Source organism: Cajanus cajan, chromosome 7 (assembly GCF_000230855.2).
Source record: "Cajanus cajan strain Asha chromosome 7, NIPB_CcT2T_4, whole genome shotgun sequence".
Lineage (NCBI taxonomy): Eukaryota > Viridiplantae > Streptophyta > Magnoliopsida > Fabales > Fabaceae > Cajanus > Cajanus cajan.
In genome coordinates, this window is record NC_138523.1 from 739,027 (window position 1) to 765,119 (window position 26,093).

A 26,093-nucleotide genomic window follows, 5' to 3' on the forward strand; every position below is an offset into this window, starting at 1 on the left:
AAGTAAACTTAATTATTTTAGACTTTTTATTATTAAAAACTACTATCTGATTATTATAAAATATATTTATGAGCTAAAGTGAAATATTTCTCAGAAAATGAACAACTCTTCCATTTTTCCTTCTTGGGCTCCATTTACATTAATCCCTCGTAGAAAAATGCTATCACCTACGCAAGTTGCAAGAAAATAAAACCATACAAAAAAATTCGTGATACTGGGGGCCACAAAATGTTGCAAGACTCACAACAATCTCATCACATTAATATACTCTGGAATAATTGTGTTAAGAGAATAGAAAGAAAAAAAAAGAAGACAAATCGTGTACTAGATATACATAACTAAAACTGTAATGTATTAAACCCTGATGTGATGCCTTATTCATATGGTCATCACTCATCAGTCCTCATGAAATTAATAGCATAGAATTAATGAAGTACTGCTAAAATCATCCTGCAATTATCCTATTGCAATTGGAGCATTGTCATGAACATAACTAGCATGACCAGCCAAAGTGAACTTCCTCGTAAAATTGAGCTACCTGATAAAAGTCAAAATATTAAATAACAAAAAATAATTATTGAAAAAGTCAACGGAATTATGATATATGACAGATTATAATTAAATGCTAGTTTTATCTTTTGATATGTGAAAATCAGACTTGATACCAAGAAGTTTATAACAATTCATGCATAATGCACAACAAAATAAGCTAGACCCCTTTGATAGATTGAATGCTAGTTTGGAAATCGTTTTGTGCATGTACTATTTACTCTTACAATATATAGCTTGACAAATTAATTTCTGACCAAGTTAGGAAAACAGTTTTAATTGCAATTTTGATAACAATAGGACCATATTCATGGCAAAAGAATAAAGAAAGTCTGACTTTTCAACTGTTTAAGGTAGGTCTATTAATTGAATCAAAGTTCAGTTTCTCTTGTGATTTTAGAAAAAAAACAACACATGCATGGTCTCAATGAAGACCAACTTATACAACAAACAAAACTTCTGTTTGATAAGCAAGGTACGGAAAAACCAAATGCTGAATTAGTCATTCAGTTGTGGCCTTACCCTCATTTTTACTGTTGTCATTCAATGCTGGTGGTGCAGAAGTAGATGAGTTTTTGATTGATATTCCAAGTTCAGAACAACCCATGCCAATAGAACCTTGAACAGAAATTTCAAATCTCAAGTAAGTTATCTTCAACTACTTACAATGAGACATAAACCTATTTGGTTGGACTTTTCTAGTACTTTTAGGAAAAAAAATGAAATAAGTTTCTTCATAATGTAAAATTAACTTATACATAAGTTAATTTGTAGAATTCTCGTTAGCTTTTCCAAAATCTTATTTTAACTTATGCATAAACTAACTTATGGAGAAGTGTATTTCAATTTTTCTTCCTATTTTTTTTTTCTTCTTAAAAGTGCTTCTAGAGAAGTTTACTTGAATAAGCCCATAGATCAAAACATTTTTCCGCATCAACATCAACCACAGAACATATGATTCCCTTAAAACAAATGGCACTAACTATATGTGAGGTTTTTAATCTTACATTCCATGAAGCAAGGGAAGGCAGTGACATTTAGGAGATTGTAATAGCCAGCATCACATTCACAATTATAGGAGAAGATGGATGTCTTGTTGCATGAGCCACCTCCACAATCAACCCAATGGCAAGCTACAACAATAAGGCACCAACAAATTGCTATGCTATCTCCAAAAAACATCACATTGAAATATGAGATCCATATAGTTATATCTTTCAATTACCATCAAAAATTGACTCATTGGATTTCGGTGTCTTATCTTGAACAGGGGCAGGGGCTTTGGAGCAAGAGTAGTCCAGTGTACCTACAGAGAATTTCATGCAAATGTTTCAACATGTGAGAAAATGAAATACTTTCGAGAGAAATACTAGTAACACTCTAAATTAGTTAGACCCAGTAAGAGACTATATTAGAAAGTGTGTCAGGGGTCAAGTCTGTTGCTAGCATTCTTTGTACTTTTAATAGTCACAAAGAAAACTCAAACACCATTCAATCATAAGTGAAATCTTAATACAATAGTGACTGTCTATGTTTATTATATAAGCTAATGGCTAAACTCGATGCACCTGCAACAGAAACATCACTGTTGTCATTCATAATTCATTAGTAAGTTTTAGAGTTCCATTTGGCACTTGCTAAACGTATAAACAAAAATTATAGTCTGAAACAATTTGCCACAAGCATTGCATGGAAGGTTCAGTTGTGTTGGATTAGTCTATTACAATTTTGCATTTGTACTTAATTTTATCTCAAAGCTAATGAAAATTTCGAACAGATTATCATATTATAGTAAACCTCTACTCCCACAACTTTAGAATGGGATTACATTACACTCTTGCAAATTTAAGATTAATCATCTTGGAAATTATGCGACAGTGGACTGGACCATTATAAAAAGAATAATTCAAAATCTTCAGATAGTTTTGATTGCTTTTATCTTTTCAAAACAAATGCATATATTTTTTTTTTCATTTAATACTCAAAAAAAGTTAATATTTTGTGTTCATATTTCTTCAACATATTAGTCAGGAACAACACTGATAGGATCCTAGTGTATGAAGAAAATCGCTACCCCTCAAGCAAGATGTATTCTTCTTGGTGAAATTTCCACCAAGTTATCTCCCTACCCTTTTTCTTGTTACAAAGTCAAACACAACATACGTTTTCAACCACATGCAACCAAACTAGACACCAAAAAGTAAACAAACTACATAGCAACTTGTTCTTTGCAAAATAACCATGTTCTGCTATGTTACCACGAGAAATGTTGGCGACACACATTCTGACACTTTATCTCCTATTGGTTTAAAATCACAATCATCAAATATTTTTCCTATGAGAGGTAGTGTCAATATTAAAACAATAGAGAACAACACAATAATATTGAACATAAGAGAGTTGTTTTCTTATCTTACAATTGGGAACTATGCAAGGAAGAAACTTCAAGTCCGTCTCATTGGAAAGAGCTTGCTTCCAACCCGGATCACACTCGCATTCAAAGAAGAAAGAGCTGTTATTAGAAGGTTTGCATGTTCCTTTTCCACATTCCACTTCCTTGCAAACATTATCTGAACCCATTTAACATGAAAACAAAGAATATACATCATGTTAAAGCAACTCAGAATTCCCAAGCTGTCAAAAAAAAAAAAAAAACTTGAGAACACCCTTTTATGAAGGATTTGGATCAACAAGACATGGACATAAAAATACACAATATTTTTGCATGCAAGGACCATATCTATCACCATCTTGTTATTCAAGAACAAGAGAGATCCATCCAAATCCCAAGCCGGGAAATGAAAATCAACAAACAGATAGTAAGCAGCAAAAGAGATTATTGAAGAAATGGTTACAAACCAAAGATGGGAGCAAGCAGAGGGGAAAGGAAGTCAGATTTAGATGAAAGAGGTTGCAGAAGAAGAAATGCAACAAGAGCTATGACACTTGCGAAGGCCATTTTCAAGTCAGAGAATGGGGAAGGGCTTATATTACATAACATAAAAAGTTAACACTAGAAAGCAAACAAAGGTGAGATATTTGGTACTTGTGTATTAATGACTCGTGTACAAGTGTGAAAATGATCTGTTTTCTCGAATGTGAGATATCATAGTACTACAGATATTCTCTTAAATGCAATATATATATAACTCCATTTAACATGTTTATTGTTTTGAATATAAAGAAATTTTAATTAATTTTATTTTGTTTAATAGTATCTTATTTTAGAGAAAAATGGTCCGAGAAGGACGGTTAGTGTAAATAATAATGGTGGCACAGTGGGTGGTTGGAAGTTGAGTGTTTGACTATCTACAAGCTTCTTTGTGTCACAAATTTTGATGGTCCACGTACTAACCTCTTTTTGCTCATGCAACCGCCCAATGTCAAACTCAACTCCTTTTCATTTTCTTATTGCATAATCCTTCTAGTTTTTTTTATTTTTTTATTTTTTATTGTGCATAATAATTAAAATAATATATATTTTTTTAAAAATATTTATTATATATTTTCTTGTTATATATTTTAGATAGTTGGAGAAGAAATAAGTACATTAAAAAATGAATAGATACATTATTTAATAAATATGCATTAATTATCAAAGATAAAAAAAATAAAAATTAATAAGTTATTAATTTTAGAAAAGTTATAATGAAAAAAAAAAAACAAATTTAACAAAACGACTATTAAAAAAAGAGAGAATATTCTTCTCTTATTTTATGTAAAATTATTCTGTTTCTAAATGCCTTGAATTTGTATCACTTTGCCTTTGATTTTCATACCCTTTTATTAATGAGGAGTGGAAAAATAAAACGAATGTCTATTCCCGACAGATGATGGACGTGTTGAAAAATTGGAATGACCGCTACTCTAACCATCCTTCATTCCCACCTCATTAATGTCTTTTAGGGATAAAAGCTCTCTCAGTTTATTTTTTCATAGTCGTTTAAGGTTTTGCACGGGAATTAAGAAAATCATTGATATTTTAGTTTTCAAAAATATTTATTACTTACTTTCCTATTTTACCCTTCTTTTTTTTTGTATTTTTTAGACTGTTGAACTACTCCATTAAATAGTTGTCATTTTTTTTTTGTTTTTTTATAGTATTTTATTGGCAACATATTGCTCTTATAAATGCACATTAACTTTATATGAGTAGTTAGAGAAAAATTAGGTAGATATTAAAAATAAATACACACATTTTTCAGGAAACATGTATTAATTATCAAAGGTAAAAATGGAAGAAAAAAATTAATAACTCATTGATTTTAGTAATATGACAATGAAAAAAAAACAACAAACTCTGACAAAACGACTATGAAAAAAAAACGGAGGGAGTAATTTTTTTTCAAGCGATGCACTTTCTTATTACAAATTACGATGTTAAAATTTACAATGAATTATGGTTAATAATATCATAAAAAATATCTTTATTAAATTTAAAGATTTTACATATATATTAAGAATTAAAAAATATATATATATATTTAAATTAAAAAAATAAACGTATTAAAAGACAAACATTCATGTAGTATATTTATATTAATATATAAAGAAATACTCTTTTTAGTAATTATTTTTGACTTCCACAATTGATAAATTATTGTACCTTTTTATTATTAAAAAATAATATTTTTTTTTATTAATTATCATTCACTTTTAATAACCACACACTTTACTATTTTTTAATAAATATTAAGAGGTATTGATCGTCTCTTTTTTCTTAAGCATAAAAAAAAATCAATAGTTTTATAACTCTTTAAGTTTATAAGGATATGGTAGAATTTCTCTTGATATTTTAGTTTGTATATTAATAAATTTATAATTTTAGGTTAAAATAATTTTTTAATTCCTATAATTTTATTTACTTTACTTTTTAGTTCTTATAATTAAAAGTAAATTTTTTTAGTTTTCATACTTATTTTTTTCAATTTTTTTTAATCTCTATAGTTTAAATTTTAGCCCTCTATTAATGGTGGAGGCTTAGGCAAGGGATCCACCACTAGAGTCATGGTTAGGAGGATGTAGGAAGATTGGGTCTGTGTTGAGGTTAGTGTGCCTAAGTTTTTTTTTTGAATTAGGCTATTACTTAAAACCCAATACTTCTCTTTATTTTAGGTTTGTATTATAGGCCTTGTAGTATTGGACTTTGAATCTTGATTGGACTTGTATTTCTTTGGTCTTATATTTTGGGCCTTATATTTTTGGACCAAGTAGCCTATGTTCTCTTGCATAATGGGCCTTAAGGTTAACTATGCATTTCATGTCATTTAAACCACATTAGGTTTTAATTTGACACCATGTGGTTGGCAATGCGAGGCCCACATAGGTTAGCCAAATTAAAACTATAATGTAGTTCAAATGACATCCAAATGTATTGTTTAAACCTCTTAGATCTAGTTGCACATGAGAGCACATGGTCTAACTAAATTCACGCACCAATTTGAAATTCAAATTCAAATTGGCGCGCCTAGCACCGTGACTAGGAGACCATGGTTCATTTTGAACCCATGGTTAGCCTAACTTTTCCCATAAGCTACCTAAATCTATTTAAGGGTCCTAACAAGTGTATTCGTCCACTTTTGAGTTGTATGCGTATTCTATATTCAGAATCCTCTCTTTTCTCTCTCAAGATTCTAATTGGATAATCATTCTCCTTAATCACTTCCAACAAGGAAACCTCCTTGTGACTAGTGCACTCACCTTGCTTGCTTCTTCTTTTTGAAGAATTGCACATCCAACAATGTCCTATACCTGATATGATTGAGATGGGTCTAAAGCTGGATTCGATAGGGTTTATGCCTCTTAGACTACTCAACCTCAATTGTTGGGGATCTTCTAGTTGTATATGTGTGACGATGCATTACTTGATGTTGCATATGATGTTGTGTGGATGTTATTATGATGTTCTATAGTTGTTTGTGTTGTTTTATAGATGAAAGTTTTAAAAAGTTGAATTCTATTGTTGCTTAATTGTATATTGATGTTGTTTAGTGATGTTTATTATTGTGAGCTTACTCTAGCATGTTTTTTCTTGTGGTTGAGACTGTGATGACCATACCTTAGTATAGGAGCAAATCCGGAGTAGGTGTTGAGCCGAGACAATCAACAATCTTTTGGATGAGAAGCATCAAGGGAGCTTATTATTTGTAGTATTGATGTAGTAGGCTGCCAGTTGTTTTGTATAACCTATTATATCTATCACTCAGTTGTATATATAACTGTATGATTAAGATATTTTATTTAATCCATTATCTGTTTGGTATGGGAAGTGATCTAGTGCACTCTCCCACTAAAAAGTATATTGACAATTTTATATTATAAAATTATACTACCACCGTTCCTATATAAGAAATAAAAGTATAATTTTGTTTGTTCTTAGATATAAAAAACATAGTCATATTTTTATTTGTATTAATTAATAGATTCTTTTTATATCTCCAATTTATTAAGAGAGAAACACTGACCAATTTTTCTTATTAGTTTCTTAAAGCATTTAATTGTATGAATATTTTAGTAATAAAATTTAAATTTAGGATATATTAATTACAATTAATAGTTCAAATGACATTTTCTTAGTTTTTTTGTGATTTTTTTGTCCTATATTTCTTATATATATAGGAACGGAGGGAGTATTATATAAATATATAATTAATTGGGATAATAAATTTAACTGGATTTAAACATTTTCATTGAAAGTTACAAATTTACGATCAATTTATTTAATATAAAATAAGTTAAGTATAGGTTCATCACATAAGCTTTCTATAACCATTTCTAAATTCAAATTTGAGAAAATAATTCAATTAATCTTTAAGAGAATCCGAATAGGTAACTTAAGAAATTTAGTAACTAATAAATTTAATAAACACGTATTTTAATATAATTTTAATCGTTCTCAATCACTGATTAATAGGCAACTTAAGAAATTTAGTAACTAATAAATTTAATATATACATGTATTTTAGTATAATTTTAATCGTTTTCAATCACTGATTATTATTTTAGTTTATAGTTTATTTTCTAAATTTCACTATACAATTGGGATGAGTCACAACAAAAACAAATTCACTCAATGTTATCTTAAATCCTTTATAGACACATAAATGAAGTGAGAGGGACGTACATAGTCGTCCATATAAGAATGAGACAAACATTTGAAATAGTAAATGCCAGTTTCTCCCAGGATCGTAATATGATGTATTGAAAATGTAAAAGTAGAAATTATTCTCAAAATTTCACTTTGTTGTGGTTTTCCATGGTATTAATTATTAATTAAACACATCCTTAGTAAATATTTCTTAATTTTTTATTGTAATAATTTTAGTCATCTTAAAAATATAAGATACAAAAGAAATCCGCACATGTCAATGTCTTCTTTATATTTTTGTAATTATTATTCTTTTTTAAAATTTTGAGCTCCTATAACTTTTGCAAACATGGATATTTTCATTATGTCGTGATTTTGCACAGATTAAAACATATTCTTTGTAATTGTTTATTAATTATTCATGTCCATTAAGTAGAAACAATAACATTTTTTTAATATTTTTAAAAAATGTCACATATTTTTTCCGTACAAAATTATAATAAAGTACATATATATCCATGTAAAATAAATTGTGGAGTTTAATTTTAACCTTCAATCACACTCATACACACACACACAAATATATATATATATATATATATATATATATATATATATATATATATAATTTTTTTTTTCAAAAGGTATTTTACGGGTATATATCCTAAAGCTAAAACAGTCATTATAAACTCTCCCCAACCCTAAACTCATGACCTCTTTTTTGGGAGTCAATTTATAGGTAAATGGTTGAAGCACCCTTCCCAGCATCATGGACCACAAGGCCCAAATCCGGTTTGGATGCACAAACATGCTTTTACATACTCTTTGCTCTATATTAGATCCTCCAATACCAACATTTCCATGCCCCCCTTCAATTGCTCAGACATATAAACATGTTCACAGGAATTATTGATATTAAAGGTGTTTTGTTTTGAGATATAGTATCATATTTTTATAATCTCATTTTCGAAAATATTGTACTCAGGAATCTCATTCTCATGAACATGTTTAGTTGATATATAATAATTTCTTATGAGAATATAAAATACCCATGTTTCATCATGGAAATGAAAATCATATCAGATGCAAATATTTTATATTCTTGAAAATAAATTATATTAAAAAATACTTTCTTATAACTTTTTATAAGAACATGAGAATAAATATCTTTACCTCCATATTTCGAGAATAGCAAAATGTAACTTGAATCCAACACTTCCATACAGATATGTCCAGTCCAGATCACATGTTTGAGATTTGTTAGAAGTGATGGAAAGAAAAAAATTGCATGCGCATTGCCATAAGATAGAGTTATGGAGGAATGGTCCAAGCACCACACACTACCACGCCTCTCCTAAATGAAAATATACATAGCCTTAGCCTCATCACACATGATCCTAGAGCAAGGGCCAAGAAATTCCTCACATGCATTGGTATATATATATGATGCTTTGAAACCCACATGAACCTAGAAATTCACCACGTGATACATCACATACATGTAAGAGTTATCTGTAGAAGGGAATTTGCATGGTGATAATATAAAGTAAAAAGCTAATTAGATAGAGATTAAGGGAAGTAAATGGGTCAAATCCCAAAGTTTAGTTGCCTCAATAGAATAAGTAGTCAAATGGTGAGAGGTTATAAACATAAAAACATGCCATGTGATTGCCAACCTATTGTTTATTTAAGCAAATATGTGATACATATAACAACACAAATCACAACTCCATTATAGGTACGATGGGCCCTATCCCTATTAAATTGATTGCCATGTGTAAACCACCACTGCTTAAACAGACTTAATTTGTCCTTTTGCGTAGTACATTATTTGCATGCATTTTATTCCCCACCGACTGTAATTTCAATTTGTTTTATGTATTTTGCACATAATATGTACCAAACATGGGTCTATTACTGATAACTCTATTCAGTTCCTATGCATATCCTAAGCTAGCTGGTAGTTTTTGAGTAAATGGATTCAATAACCGTCACTTATTGAGGTAACTATCGAAGAAGGCCTAAGTCATATACCAATGCCTCATCTTGGTTTTTTTTTTAGTTGCTACTGTATTCTCAAATATTAAGGAATTTTGATATCTTCTGTGACGTATATTAATAAAATAAATAAATATACGTCATTTAACAAAATCACATCAGTATTTTAAATAATTTTTATTTTTATTTAATTTTTTATATTATGTATGTTCGATTTTTTGTTTATTATGTTTTAAATTCAAAAAATAATTATCGGTTTAAAATTGTTGGATTTGTTGAAGGTGCAGTTTTTCGATCAAAAGTGTTGTATGCGACTTTTCGTCAACAGGTGTTATACATGATTTTATGATCAAAGCCTCAAAGTGTGTTTTACGAAATTTTCGATCAAAGGGTATTTTACATTAAAATCTTACTATTCTTCACTATCAAAGAAGTTTGGAGCGTGATGGAGTTTTTTGATCAATCAAAGGAAGCAGTTTTTTGATCAAAGGGCATGGTTTTCTAATCCAAAGCAACTTTCATTGTAGATGCTCTTATGTGTTTTTAACAAATAATATCAAAACTAATGCGGTACTTGATAACGTAGAAACCGATTGAAACTGAACAGCTACGTTAGTAAAATTTCCTGGAAATTAACCCGATAAATCTGTATAATTAAAGAAAGATTTGATAAACAGAATCAAGTTTGAATTTTGAATTTGATAAACATGATAAACAGAATCAACTTTGAATTTTGAAATGGAGAAACGGTCATATTCTCGGATAAGGTTTCTTTAATTAATTTTAAGAAAAATTTAATGTAATCAAATCAACAAAATTGAACTACAATGAGCTCACAGCCCACTACCCATTGCTTGCTTCTTTTGAAGCTTAGGGAACACTTTAATATATAAAGGCTCTACATATAGGTGGACCAAGCAATGTGAGACTATTTCCTTTTGAAATATCACATATATGTGCAACAGATAATGCCTTAAAAATTTATTTTGAGTTCAACTTCACCTTGTGTTTTCATTAGAATTTGTTCACATGACTGATAAAATTTCTTCAATTTGAATCTACTCCATAAAATTAAAAGTAAAAATTAATATAATTATTTAATGACTGAATTGAAAATATAATATTTTGTATTAAAATCTAAAAGAATGACATAGATCAAAATTAATGACATAACATAATTACACCAAAACCCTTCAAATATTGATGAGTAGTATAGAAATTCTCCTTATTTTTTCGTAAGATGTTTCCTACCGAAAGCAAGTGCATATTTGAATCTTATCTTTACTTTCATAAGAAATTCTCCTTATATTTTCTTTATTATTTAAATGATAAAATAATTTTGTTTTTCAAAAACGTTTTTATACAACTTTTCAACTAAATTGTTCCCAAAAGAAAGTGAAAATATTGTAAATATTTGATTATCAAATTATAATATATAAATATTTTTTAAATATTTATCATCAACCAAATCAAACAGATTTTAATCATTTTTAAAAATAATAATTTTTAATATTTATGATTTTCAGAAATCATAACTTCTTAAAAAAAATTATATTTTTATTAAACATCCTTTCAAAAATATAAATATCCACACAAATTTATCTTGATCACGCATTTAATAAACATAATCATATTTCAATTATATCACATCGTATTACATGTTTTTTACTCAATAATATATATCATCTTCTAAAAAGTTGAAAAATCCACACATACTTTACAACTACTACATTTTTTATTTACTCAATGAAAGCGAAGTTTTCAATTTCTTGTATAGTCTATATATCTTCCAAAAAGTTGAAAAATCCATCCTTTACAACCGAAATGTTATCTTTTTCTTTGTCTTGAATGTACTTTGATACTCAACGGAGTTAAGGTACATGGATGATGTAGTATTTAATATCCGTACATTTTTCTTTTTAGAAAAACAGTATGAGTGCTTTTCGGACATCACCTAAGCTAATTAGTCTAGCTATTTAAAAAAAACGTGGTACTGATGGTGGCCCTCACTCACTCATGGGTACTATAGCATAATATGAAATTTGATGTGTAGCATCAACTAATTGAATTGTATGTTGACAAAATCAATTGCAACTTGTGTGTGATTTGTGGGTATTTAGGAGCCAACAAGGCAAAGTCAAGAGTTGGGCTAATAAATATAAAAATTGACAATTTTTCTTCACATTTTTTGGAATGAGAAATATTAAACCACAACTATATTATAAAATAATTCAAGAGTTTACCAAAAAACGAGGTCTCTAGAAAATAGAAAGTATAACCCCCTTGAAGTAATTCTACTTCTACTGGTCATTAAGCAGTGTCCCAGGAAACTTGTAACACATTCTGCTCAGCAGAGAGCATAAAAGCTCTTGAATCCATGCAACCTTATTGAATTTTGGAAATGTATTGGATAGTTGGATTACTTCGTTCTCACAGTGTCTTGCTACATCAAGACAACCCGGGTTAGGTAATTCAGAAACAAGTGAAAAAAAAAAAAAAAAAAAAAAAAGAAACATGATTCAACCAGGTACCCCTATACAATAAATTTATAACTTGATGATGGTCACATACATTAATTTGACTAATTTAATCTTATAAAGTTGATTTGTGAATATATGCTCTATTACTAGTGAATATAAAATTTCTAACACTTAATTTCATGGATTGTATATTGGCACGTGAAAACCTGCATGACCCCTACAAAAAACGCTTATTAATAGTGTTTCCCGGTCCACAAAGACTCCATGGTTCATCATGGACCTTAAAAAAGGACCCACAAGTAGCCAAATTCTACTGCCCAAATATGAGTATTTTAGAAGGATTCTGCCAGTTGTTGTTGACGTACCTTTCACATGGTTTCTGATCCAACCCATTTCACATTAACCGACAATTGAAATCACCAAAACACACTTGGTAACCAACGAATCCTGCTCTTTACCTCTGGGGACAACCATGGAAACTCAAAAATCTATATACAAACTTTTTGTTTATGATAATATGACTTACGTTAATCAAATATAAATCTACATACAAACTTATTAAGTGAGAATGTCATTTTTTAAAATACAAGTTAAATGGATAAAATTAAATCATACAATACATGAATAATCGAGTCTTTTTCATTGTATACAATAATAATAACAAGGATCAAATTTAAGTCATCGTACATTAATCTCAACTTTCATCACTAATGATTAAATTATCAAGTTATTTTATCATATAAGTTTTTAAAAAATCAACATTATTTATATATTTTAATCTCAACCATTTATTATCATATCTAATAATCAATATTTATTTTTCTCATTCTCACATTAAAAAAAAATGTTTCCTCACCTATTACATATTGTATATAAGAGTGTTAAAGTCTTGTAATAGTATAATGAATCTCCCAACACTTTATATTAATAAAAATTTATTATTTTGGTGAGTCTCACATCTAATAATATTATATTATTGAGTCTATATCTTAATTCAGCACCAAAATTTTTATTTTCAATAAATGTCGTCCAATAATAAGATTCCTCTCATTTTATTTATCTATGTATCTATATAATTTCAATGGAGGCAATGGATCTGTATCACTAGTGTTCAAGGACGTGGCAATTGGCTTATCATTGGAAGCTGCTTCTGTGCTTCTTATACAAGCAGAGGATTTACCTAATTACATGGCACAGGGACCCAAACATACTCTGAAAGCGATAGTTAGTAATGAAAATATATAAAAAGCTGAGGGGCTGTGAAAAGGCTCAACTATTTTTAGCATGGGATGGGGACCATAGTATTGAAAGCAACTCGTCAAAAACAGATATGAAGAAATCTTATATTTCATTTTGTTAGTTTCTTCAGAGTTGTTGACACTATCCATGTCTTGAAAGAGATGGGGAGGACAGGCAAATGGCTTAGGAGCTTGTTGACAGGGAAGAGAGACAGAGAAAAAGAGAAGGAAAAATGTGCCACCAACCTGTGTTTGTCAAATGGCTCAGCAGCAGAAAATCCAACCACTCCAGTTTCAGCAACCACCAAGGAAAAAAGAAGATGGAGTTTCAGGAGATCATCAGCTTCTAGGGAATTGAATCTTGCAGAATCTGGTGGTGTCACTGCTTCAGTGACAGTTCATACTGCCACAGATGCTGAGAATGATCAAAGGAATCATGATATGGTGGCTGCTGCACCTGATGCTGTAATCTGTTTGACTCCTCATTCCAATGGATCATCAACAACAAGTATCGAAGAGACTGCAGCCACTAAAATTCAGTCAGTGTTTAGGTCCTACTTGGTATGTTACATTTGGGAGAGTTTTGTTTAACAAAATGTTTTCTGTTCTTGTTTTGTTTTGTTTTTTTACTTCTTTTCTGTATAAACTTCAGAAAACAGAAAACTTTTTCTCATACTAGTATTAAGAAATAAGTTTCTTCATAAGCTAAAAACATAAGCTAATTTGTAAAAGTTTTCTCCCATTAACTTGTCTAAAATCTTATTTTTAACTCATGCATAAGCTGATTTTAACTTGTAGAGAAATTTATTCAAACATGTCCTTTTGGTGTAAAAGATAGACTAGACAACTAATACTGGTGTGTGTGAGACTAATATTTCAACGTTTGTGTAACAGGCAAGAAAAGCATTGTGTGCTCTTAGAGGACTAGTGAAGTTGCAGGCACTAGTGAGGGGTCACTTGGTGAGAAAACAGGCCAGGGAGACACTAAGATGCATGCAGGCTTTGGTCATAGCACAAGCCAGGGCTCGTGCTCAGAGAGCGCGGATGGTGTCAGAAGGAAATGCTGATCTAAACTTATCACCCTACACAATAACCACACAGGAAACCTTCATGAATATGTATAATGTGAGTTCAATAACTGCTGTTAACTACCTTTCAAATTGTGGAATGATGGTTGAAAACTGAAATTTTACATGAGAAGTTTCTGATTTGCTGTCCATATAGAGGATGATAATTTTCTGAGTCAGGTAGAATGAAAATGATAATATTCCATTTTTAATTAATCGGTGAAGCATTCTATGAATATGAAGATTGAAAATAGCTTGGCACTATTCCATTCATGCAAAAGAATTACACTTCTTTTGGGTAAATATCCTGCAATGTTGAATTTGAAAACTAACATAATTTAGGGTCTGTTTGAATACAAGTTTTTTAGAGTTTTTTATTGGAAAAATCTCTTTATATTTAGTAGAGAAGCTTTCAAAAGTAATTATAACTGGCATCCAAAAAGGTTTTTACTCTAGCCTAACCAAAAGAAAAATAGCAGAGATAGTTCTTATGTTCATTGACATAGAATGTGGTTTTTGTTCATGAAGGAAATGGACAATGATTTGGAAGAGAATGCCAAGATTGTGGAGATGGCTGTTTGTGAATCCAAAGGCAACAACTCAAGAGGCAGAAGCAGCACTGCAAAGCGTGAGCTTTCTGAGCATAGATTTTCTGCTTATTATTCATCAAATGGTGCATACTCAAAGGAAGAAAACTACAATGCATCATCACCAGCACCATCAACACTAACAGAATTGAGTCCAAGAGCATGCAGTGGACATTTTGAGGAGTGTTCCTTCAGTACAGCACAAAGTAGTCCCTATTACTACTCAGCAGTGTCAAGAGTAGATAACAGAAAGCTTCCTTTTGCTTTCCCTAGACCATCCTACACAGAAACCATGTCCTATGACTACCCTTTATTTCCAAACTACATGGCTAACACAGAATCATCAAGGGCTAAAGCCAGATCACAGAGTGCACCAAAGGCAAGGCCAGATTCATACGAGAGGCAACCGAGCCGGCGAAGGGCTTCAGTGGAAGGAAGAAACGTCCCAAGGCCAGTGAGGATGCAAAGATCATCTTCACATGTGGGTGTCACTGCCCAAAACTACCAATATCCATGGTCAATAAAGCTTGACAGGTCCATAGTCAGTGAGAGTGGCTCTACAAGTACAGTACTCACAAACTCTAATTACTGCACATGATGTGAGTACTGCTATGCTACTTACCATTCTCATCATGTGACATGTTTTCACCACAAGTTTGAATGATAGTGCAACACAAAAACAGCTCAAGGAATCATGTGTAATAGTCTTGAATAAAGGCCAAGTCATGTCACTTATTTGGTAATACTATTTGATCTGATAAGGTTTTATATTTGTTTGTTTTTGGTTGCAGCTCATGGACATAGCACATAGGTAATCACAATGCACTTTCCACTACAACAAAGGGTACCCCTTTTCCAATCCAGGGTTCCTTCTTTACCTTTTAGACTTCAAAATATAAATAACAAACTCTGCATTTACAAATTCTGAGATTTTGATTGAAATCAAAATTAGCAGATTTTCTTCTTGTGTTTATTGTCTTGTGGATTACACTGTGGAGAGAACGTTTTAACGGTTTATGAACTGTGTATAAATTTTACATAGTGGCTTATTTCCTCACAGCAATCATTTGCCACCATGGTGGTTGTTTGCTAAGGAGGACTTTCTTTCCCTGATCTTTTTCTTCTGTCTAGAACAGTAGATAAGTTGTTAATTTAGCAAACCTTTGGACATAAATTAGACTACAGTATTAAAGTATTAAGTGATATTTTAATTCATCACCTTGGATCTCAAAATTTAGAAGGTGGAAAACTTTAACTTTGTATTACCTAACAGTAACACAATAAAAATATATTAGTCTAACTTTTTAATTAATGAGTTCTATCTTTGATTTTGTATTTTTTAGTCAACAATAAAAATATGTTAGAGAATGTGTTTTGTTAGTACTTAATTTTAAAAATCAAGTCTTAAATGAGTTGAAATTCATGTTTTAGTGGAGGTCCCACTAGTTTGGGAATTGAACCCCAGTATCTAGAAACTTACATGAATTTCACCTACTAAAAAAAGTGTGTAGAAAGTGAATTTCAAAAGTATATTTGCTATTATTTCTCTTTCAAACAAACATTTTCAAAATTAGCTCGACCATTGGACTGGTAAAAGCATTGAATCGGAAATAGTAACATATATGCTTTTAATATTAAATAATATATTAAGTAAACTAATATAAAATTATAAGAAAAATAGTCGTGTGAAATTTTAAATAAACATAAAAGGGTCAATTTGTATGTTCTACAGAATAAAAATGAAAAACCATAATAAATAATTAAATGATAACAATTTATATGTAGATATCATAGACGACCCTTTGTATATCTAAGATATGTTTTAAAATAAAATAGAATCAAAAAGACCATTTCAAAGCAAATTCAACAAAAAATTTTGGCTTGTCACGATTGTGCGAATTACAGGTCAAGTAGCTTTAATTAGAAGTTTCAAAAGTCCAATAAAGATCACAGCTAATCCAGTAGTACAAATATTTTTTTGGTAAAATCAAACAATAACATACATTCAAACGTACTCTTCTCAGCATTCTTAATTGGTAACATTTTAAATTCATATGAATTCCACTAAATAATGTAAAACCTATATCGTATATAATGAATCCCAATTATTATTTAGACCTACATAAACCTTATTCAATAATATATATGTGTGTGAGAAAAAACATTAAAAGAATATCATCTTTTACGTCAATTATCATGACCAAAATTTAAACTCAAATTGTCATCTTATTTTTTTTTCTGTTTTCAAATCCACCCAAACATAAATAGAATATGTTTATCATATATTTTGCAAGGCACCTGAATTCACACATTTATAAGGGAAAAAACTATAGGAACTATTTAATCAGACATTATTACATTTAAATAATAGGCAAATAAGTATTTATTTATTTATAATATAAAAATCAAATTATTCTATATTATGTCGATACATCAGTTTAAAACATATATAAAATATTGTTATATTAATAAAAAATATTTATTTGTCATTTTATAATGTCCCTCTTATTTTAATATGAAAATTCTATCAAACACGACTTGATTGAGGGTTACCAGATTAGTCAAACATGTTATTTTGATTGCCACTTTCATCTTAATAGAGTATTTTTATTAATTTATCTTAATAATATTTTCTATATCTTTATATTATTTCTATATATTTTTAGATATTTTATCTTTCTATGTACTTTCTAAATTATTTAATCAATCTATTGTTGAGTCCAAACCCTTTATACTACTACTAATGAATTTTTTTAGCGTAATTAAAACATCAATTAAAGCAAATTCAATATTGATTTATAATGACTCTTAAAAAGTGGATGAGAAAAAAAAAGTTTAAACTAAATAAAATAGAATCAATATGGCATGAGTATATATAGAAATTGTTTAAGACCTCAGATATCTAATACAATACAATAATTTGGGACTCGTAATTTGTCATTATATGTATATACACCTATATATTCCTATTTTTAACAATATTTTCTTTGGTAGAGTAGTGTTGACACAAGTTTATAATATAATACATAGAAAACTAACTAGAAATATTGTGATTAATATATAATAATTGACATATATTTATTTGATATATTTACATTCTAAAATAATAATTACCATGTTACTAACTTTTAATATACATATATAATAAAATATAATAAAAATTATGAAATTTTGATAAATCCATATATCCATGTCTAGTTTCTGTTCTAATTTGAATCCATAAGAGATCCATATTCAACAGCAGAATCACATCATTAATGCAAAAGCTATCTCAAGCAACTTCACTAGTTTGCTACTATGACACTTTGTTTTTATGGTTTGCTACCTTGCTTTGTTATGTTGAAAAGTTGTATTTTTGTATTGAATGTATTATGTTATGCATATATGTCATTAATAGGTTTTTTAATATTATTTTTTATATCAAGTAAATTCTTGAAAGTTTACGAATAGTCTACAAATCGAATCAAAGACTCGCAAGTTTCTTGATTCTGGGTGTTAAAATTACAACCCCTTTGCATAACCTCTGCATTAAACTAACTCAAACAACCAGAGGTCCCGAGCTTGTTGAATCACCTCTGTAACTCTTGCCTTCGGATCATTAGAGAACAAAAACTCATTGACCAATTCTGAGTTTCTATGAAGTACAAACAAAAGAGGGTACAAAAACAAATTGTTGATCTAAACTGAACATTAACCACCAAATTCAATATTCATATCTGGACCAAAATAAAATACAGATAAAATACCTATGCTAATTGCTGACTGACTACTTGAAACTTGCCTTGGCAACAAAGAAGAGTCATCTGAAGTGAACAAACTAAATGCCAAAGTCTCCAAACCACAAGAACAGAGAAGAGCAAACAAACAATAAAAAGATTACCAAAAATGCATGTCCTTAATGGATTGGATAGTTTATAATAATTAAATAAATAAATAAACAGATCTCACAAAATTATGGAGCATACATCCTGCCAGCATTTGTCACATACCAAGACAACAAAACATCGGCACCAAATTGTATCTGTATTCATTGAACATGCAAACCGTCGTCTGAGCCTGTCATTTTTACCTTATGGAATAAATATACACCAAGTACCAGTGAAGTACTCTAAGAACGGGGCATGTTTTCTTTGAATAACCGGGGAAGAACTTCATGTGCACCAATGTCCAAAACCTCTGGATCCCTGAACATAAACACAAAATAGTTTTAATTTTATAATCTCTTTATTTTTTGATCCGTGGGAATTACAACAATGATGACAACATAGTTCGAACTTAGGATTTTGTACATATTTACTCCAAATCCCCCCTCCACCCCACTAAACAGACCCTAGTGGTTTAAATCTTTAATACCTAACAACAATAGGTGGTGTTTGAACTACTTTTTAGAGCTCACAAGTTACAGTAAAGTTAAAATAATAGCTTTAAAAGTTATAGTTAAAACTTTTTTGGTAATTCTATGAGTTTTTAAACATAAGAGCTACGTTTTAGTTAAAATTTCTTGGATAGTGTGTCTTTAAATCTAGGGATTTGAAGTAAAGAAGGAAAAGGAGAAGTAGAAGTCAAAAGCTCTTAAAGACAAAGCTCCTTTTTCAAAGTTTTCTTCATTGAGAAAAGACGCATTTTTAAATGCTTTATTTCTTAAAAAATAAAAAATCGGGTCAACTTCTGAGTTAAACCAAGACTAAAATATTGGTTCAAAAAGAAAATACGACTAAAATAAGCCGAGTTAAACACTACCTAAGTCTATATGACCAAACGTAGGGTACAAGGAATGCCAAATGTCACAATATTAATGTATATAATAGCAAAGTTTTTATACTAATAATTCTGCAGATAAATTAGATTAACAAAACCAGCATATGACCCTACTGGATAAGTAGGAAGTAATAGGAAAAGGGAACAAGCATCTATCCTCGTCTTTCTTAGGTTTAATAGAAGAACAATCGTTCCTTGCAATATCACCCTCCATAAATTACAAAACTTACATTCAGTAAATAAGTGTAAGCAAGAGATAGTGGGAGAGAAACCTGCACAATGTCTGTCCCTTTTCATTTGAACTGGGTATAAACCATAGCTTTCGCAGGGAAGGTGACTCAAATTGAACAAAGAAACCATCACTCTGGGCATGTTTCCACTTTCTTGATCCTTGTCCCTTCCAGACCTGCAGGCATAGAATGTTAATCGATTCTGTGGACATTCAGATTTCGCAATTCTAACAGAATGAGTATAAAAGCAGGCAATCTAAGCCACACCAAAAAAATTAGCTTTTACATGGTCAAAAGAATAGCAAATGAAGGTATAAACAATATTAACCCATCTCTGGCCAAGTAATGCACCAGTAGAGGCCCCAAAAAGAAGGATTGATCAAGTGGCGGATAGCTCCAAGAAAATTCTAATAGAAACAACTAAAAAGAACTAGATATAAATGGCCATACAAAAAGGTTTCTGAACAAAAACAATGGCATCATTCAGTCCATGTAGTTAATCCCATCTTGCAGTAACAAACTTTTTTATTGTTGCATTATTATCCTGACCAGCCCAAAGGAGGGCACTAGTTTAGAATGAAAGAATCAAAGGGAGAGAAGAAGAGGGGATGGAAAGGAAAAAGCTAATCTCTAGCTATTACCTTCCGTGTTAGCCTGCACAGGAAATTTAAACTACAAAAGAAATATTATTGAAAAGAGAGGGGGAACCTTTATTTTGATTTCTTTTGCCTATTTCGATTTTTCAAAACCCACACACCCTTCATGAGTTACTAGATCATCATCATCATTTATGTAATGAGATGATCAGTAACCAAAAACCATTTTTCCTACTGAGACCACCAGGTCCGGCTTCATAAGTATTTGATTCTATTGGTTACACAAATCTATATTGTAAAAGTGAATATAAACCATTCGGATGGAAAACATTTCCCTTCAGTCCCTCTTTTACCATCCCCATTGTGGCCATGTCTGGAGTATGTAATGTATAAAAAAATTTTAATGATATCAAGTGCCACAATATTTTAACTAAAAGAATGATGCTATGGACCTCTTCCTATTTTCTTTTCATGCAGTGCTACACCATGAAATTCACAACTCACCAATAGAAATGAAAGCATCTGAATTACCTACACTGATAAGATTATCTTCATCATACACTCATTCTGGGTCCACCCAAACTGATAACCTGATCCAGCTTAAACATTTTTGTACATCCAAAGTAGCCCAAATCTTGTAACAAAATTTCCCATTTAACAGTGGAATTTCTTAACCATCTACATTTTCTGAAGTGGAAGTTTCAATCCTCAATACATTAAGAATTCAAAAGTTACCTGTGGATAAGCAATGATGCTTTTGGGAGTCACCAAGCAGGCTGCTTTGGAAAAAGACTCCTCAGCGTACTGTCTAAGAAATGAAATGCAGTTGCTATGTGTATGTGGTGATTCAAAGGCCTGGCAAAGAATATGAGAAAAATAAAAGATTAGAACTCAGAATACCTTATAGGGAATATTTGAGTTAATCATTAGCAAACAACAAAGACCGGCTAAATAAGCATGAATATTATGCATAAAGTTTATAAGCCATATATCCAAGCACATTGTTACAGATATTGTGAATATATTACAGATATTGTGGATACATATATTATGGTTATTATCCTCACTATCAATTAGGGATATGATTAGATTAGTTTCCATAATATTAGAGATTAGTATCTCTATCATTTATTGTATTCACTCTATAAATAAGATTGATATGTGTACAACAATACACACAATTCCTGAATCACAACACACATAAAGCAAGGAAACCCCAAAGCAATTTGTACAAAGATTTAACAAGAAAATATATACCTTATCAATATTCACAACTGGGGCATACTTATCGGTCTGTGTCTTTTCCATATCAAGAAGAAAGTGAACTCTAGCATCCACTGAAGAAGTTTCATGCCATGATTTTACAGAAGTCTCCATAGTTTCAACAAGGAATAAGAACATATCTTTCCAGCATTCTTCAGATCCATACTTTCCAGACTGCATGTGGGAGATCATTTTAATCCTCACTAGCGAAATTTTAAAATGATGCATGATTATATATAAAAAATAAAAATTAAAAAAACAAGGAATTCAAAGTTAACAGAAACATAAAATAAAAATCTAGGAAACCAAAATATAGAAAGAAGGAAAGAGATATATTTCCATCGTTCTAAGTTCATTTTTCAGGTGTTTTTCTCTATTTTTTGAGAATTGGAGTCTTTGTTGATTCAATCAAATTTGAATGAATGAATGAACTAATCAATTTTCAATGAGTTGATATCCTACAGCTTATTGTCATATAAATGACTGACAGCACCAACGATGTCAAAATTGTAAATCCCACCTTGGTGCAGACACGGGTGATAGAAATATAAAAGGTAAAAATATGAGATTATTGTTAAAGGCAAGCTTTGATGGACCAAATAAGATTAAGAAATTGAAGACACTTTTGTATAATGTTTGAAAGTTTTGATGTTGCCTCACATTTATGATGAGTGCAATTTGTATTGTGTGTTTGTGATTGTTTGTTGGATATTATTTAAGCTTTTAGAAGACTTTTGTCTCAAAGATGATCCATGATCTGTTAGATGATCCATGAAAAAGTATTAAAGCGGAGAAAAAGTTAATTCAACCAACCTTCTTATGTTTTTCTGCTTCCCTTCTTTTCAATTATTTTACTCTTGATCATTATTGTGGTTGTTAGCTCAAGACTAGCATGCACACACATAAACACTTGAACGAACAAAAACACTAATAAGGTTGATGCAAAACCTATCGAAGTTAAACCAACTTTTTTCATCCTTCACTTTGATTTCGTACTCACGGTCACAAGGAATTTTAAAATTAAAAACTGTTACTATTGATGTTTCTTCCAACACCACCAGTTGGCCCCTTTTCTATTGATGAACAATTAATTTATTAAGGAAGAAGAGAAAGATACAACAGTAAATGAAAAGTAATACTCAAGGGAAAACGGACAAGGTAAAGACATAAAGGGGAAAAGCCAAAAACGCAAAGATCCGGGAATATTGCAACAAAGCATGATAATCTCTCTGAAGATCTAACAATACTGAATATATTGGTATCTATTGATTATTCATTTTGGTGTTAATAAATTCAGGTTTATTGGGAGTTTATAGTAACTCTGGATTGCTTGGTTATCAAGCTGGATTACCATAGCCATTTACAGCACACAATATCAGGTAGCATTTCAGCACATATACTCTGCACTATTATTTGGAATTGATAACTATGTGGTTAACCTAGATACAGATAGCTATGAACTGAATTTGATACTTTCAACTCAATTTAAAAATATATATTGTTCCTAAACTTCTGTTTCTCCCTTGTGTACTTGTTCCCCTTTTCTTCTGTATTTCTTCCTCCCTTTTGTCTTTCTCATTTTTCTCCCTCACCCTTTTCACATCATATATTAATTAATGCAAAAGAAAATCTAAAAAAACACATACATGTTGAGCACTCCTAGGAATAGAATGGGACTACATGCATACTAACCATTTCAGGTTTCAATGTATCTAAATGTTTGGCCATGTCAACATTGGATCTCATGTTCTCCACTTCTTGAGCTCGCTTGCTATCTCTCACCAGTTGGTTTATCTTCTTTATCTTTTTTGATACTTCTTGACTTTGTGGGTTATACTGCAATGCTATCTGAAAGGCAGCTAAAGCCTACAAACAAATAGTCACACAAGCAGACACAGTATGGTCAAAATCCCAAAATACAGCAGAAAAAATAGCTTCCAATCAAATTTAAGCAAAAGACTACATTAAATACATACATCATCGTATCGTTTCATGGCCTCCAATATGCTTCCCTTCCTGAAATATCCCTGGAAGTGTATTCAAGCAGCATTACTGAAAATTGTAATACAAGGGTTCAAACACTAGATAAGTATTAATAAATAAACATTTACCTTTTCCCATTGAGGTTTTAGTTTGATTGTCATCTCAGCATCATCAAGAGCTTTATTAAGCTTATCCAATTGTAGCAATGCTGCTGCACGATTACTGGCAGACAATGAATAAATAGAAACTACATCAGGACAAGATGTTTATGTAATGAGTGCATGTGACATATCTCACATGTTAAAAACAATCATCCAAACTACTCAACTTGCATAAGAAGAACAAGTCAGTAACTTCTAAGTGCCACACAACACATTTCATGAGATATGAAACTCAATTAAACTTAATGAAAAATTAACAAATACAGATATCAAATGAAAATTAATCAGAAAAAAAAAGGGTACCATGAAATAGTTAAACCATTCAAAGACACCCTCATATTCCGACTACTCTATCATGATAAGCATCTACAGGATTATTATATCAGTGGCCAATAATCTGGATTAATGCCACTGTTTCAGTGTTTAATACTACAATGCAGTAATAGAAACTATAAAAGTGTGACACATTGCTTCCTTGTAGCTCAGGATCTATCACAGTAGTGCTATTTACCAACCTACCACCCCAACGGCCGGTATTAGAGCTCGTTGGGGTATGTTCACTTCTAAAAACAAAAAATTAAAACTTTCTTTCCTATCACTTTCCCTTCAATTTAAATTTCAAACTTTTCTCTCCTTCCTCACTTTCTCTCCACAGTATCAAACAGACCTTAAAGCTCAGTACATCCAGTGTACTAATCTACACAGCGTCACAATTAACTGAAAGAAACTAGATGAATATTGAAAAGAGAACCTTTTTCTATTCAACTGCCCCATCTTATGCGATATAACTATCTAACTCCAACCCAAATTACACAAGGCCAAATTCTGAAACTCATCGTAAAATGGCAATAAAATCTGACAGTTAGCAGTCTATAATAACTGAAAAACCAAATAATATAAAATAACAAAAAAAAATAAAAAAAGAATCCCTTTTGTGATTTAGTTTTCAGAAGAAGGGACACAAAATAAACGAGAAAAGCAAAATGCAGAAGCAAAATTTGAACCCCACCAATTGAAAGATGCTAAGAAAGATACCCAACTGAAAAAAGGTGAAAATTTTGAAAGAAGAATGGTACCTATAGAGAGTAGGGTTTGAAGGGTCTTGCTTGATGGCTTGAGTGTAGAGTGCAGCAGCTTTGAGATACTTTCCTGACTTGAAAAACTCGTTGCCCTGATCCTTCAGAGACATCTCCGGACCTGACCCTTCTTTCGTTTCTGCCATCGATGATCTTTGTAGTTTGAACCTTGTAACCTGTGAACTGGGATTCTGGTTCCTAATTTTATGTAGGGTTTACCACGAAGATGTTTGTTCCTTCCAAACCCTTTTCTTTTATCATTAAATAATTTTTAATATTTTAAATTTAGAGTAAATTTATTATTCATCTTTTAAATTTAAAATTATTATTTTTAATCATATAATTTTAAAAATATTATTTTAATTCATTAAGTCACTAATAATATATCTAAAATTTATATACTGAGATAAATACACACCATCGATTTAATGTGATTTTTTTTTCTGAGATATAATTTTATACGATAGAATTTAACAGATTTTCTTAAAAAAATATAAATATAAGAACTAAAATAATATTTTTTTAAAATTATAAAATTAAGAAGATTAATTTTAAATTTAATAAACTAAAAACATATTTAAACTTATATAATATATATAAGGTGTTCTTATCTCACTTGAATAGATTTATCAATAAAAATATATCTAGTTTATATATTAAAAAATATAATTATTCAATATTTTCATTCTATTTTATTAATGAAAAAGATGTATTTTGTGGCTCTAATTATTTTGTTTCAAAATAAAATTGTACAGCTAGGAGCAAAAAATGTGCAAGTCTAGTAACATCTTGCCAAACAAGTAGCATTAACCTATCAACCTAAGACACATTAGTTAAATGATACTTAAATATGATAATTAGAGTAAAGATATTTTTGGTTAATCATTGACAGACTCGTCCTACAACTTTGGTAACTTAAGCATTAGAATCTCTTTATAAGTATTTTTATCCTCTTTCTTTGGGAGGTTGACAAACCCAAAAGGAAAGGAAAGATCATTGCAAGGAAACTCATTAACGTTA

General features: G+C 30.4%; 3 protein-coding genes across 3 annotated transcripts; 1 reads left to right on the forward strand and 2 right to left on the reverse strand.

Annotated features, from left to right (window-relative positions):
* Positions 1 to 229: 229 nt before the first annotated feature.
* LOC109795431 (uncharacterized) lies at positions 230 to 3,664 on the reverse strand. The gene is made up of 6 exons (XM_020354936.3): positions 3,409 to 3,664; positions 2,967 to 3,119; positions 1,775 to 1,855; positions 1,557 to 1,682; positions 1,072 to 1,167; positions 230 to 538 (listed from the first exon to the last, which is right to left on the reverse strand). Exons 1-6 carry the CDS (start codon positions 3,548 to 3,550, stop codon positions 462 to 464), a joined length of 675 nt encoding a protein of 224 aa, XP_020210525.1. The 5' UTR covers positions 3,551 to 3,664; the 3' UTR covers positions 230 to 461.
* Positions 3,665 to 13,243: 9,579 nt separating this feature from the next.
* On the forward strand, positions 13,244 to 15,979 carry LOC109788564 (protein IQ-DOMAIN 19). Its single transcript, XM_083059515.1, has 3 exons — positions 13,244 to 13,913; positions 14,247 to 14,477; positions 14,948 to 15,979. The coding sequence occupies exons 1-3, from the start codon at positions 13,515 to 13,517 to the stop codon at positions 15,602 to 15,604; spliced, it is 1,287 nt and encodes a 428-aa protein (XP_082915641.1). The 5' UTR covers positions 13,244 to 13,514; the 3' UTR covers positions 15,605 to 15,979.
* Positions 15,980 to 18,664: 2,685 nt separating this feature from the next.
* On the reverse strand, positions 18,665 to 25,305 carry LOC109804964 (Tetratricopeptide repeat (TPR)-like superfamily protein). The gene is made up of 8 exons (XM_020366897.3): positions 25,074 to 25,305; positions 23,965 to 24,058; positions 23,830 to 23,880; positions 23,546 to 23,719; positions 21,848 to 22,027; positions 21,326 to 21,445; positions 20,037 to 20,170; positions 18,665 to 19,190 (listed from the first exon to the last, which is right to left on the reverse strand). The coding sequence occupies exons 1-8, from the start codon at positions 25,217 to 25,219 to the stop codon at positions 19,115 to 19,117; spliced, it is 975 nt and encodes a 324-aa protein (XP_020222486.1). The 5' UTR covers positions 25,220 to 25,305; the 3' UTR covers positions 18,665 to 19,114.
* Between the last annotated feature and the right edge of the window lie 788 nt (positions 25,306 to 26,093).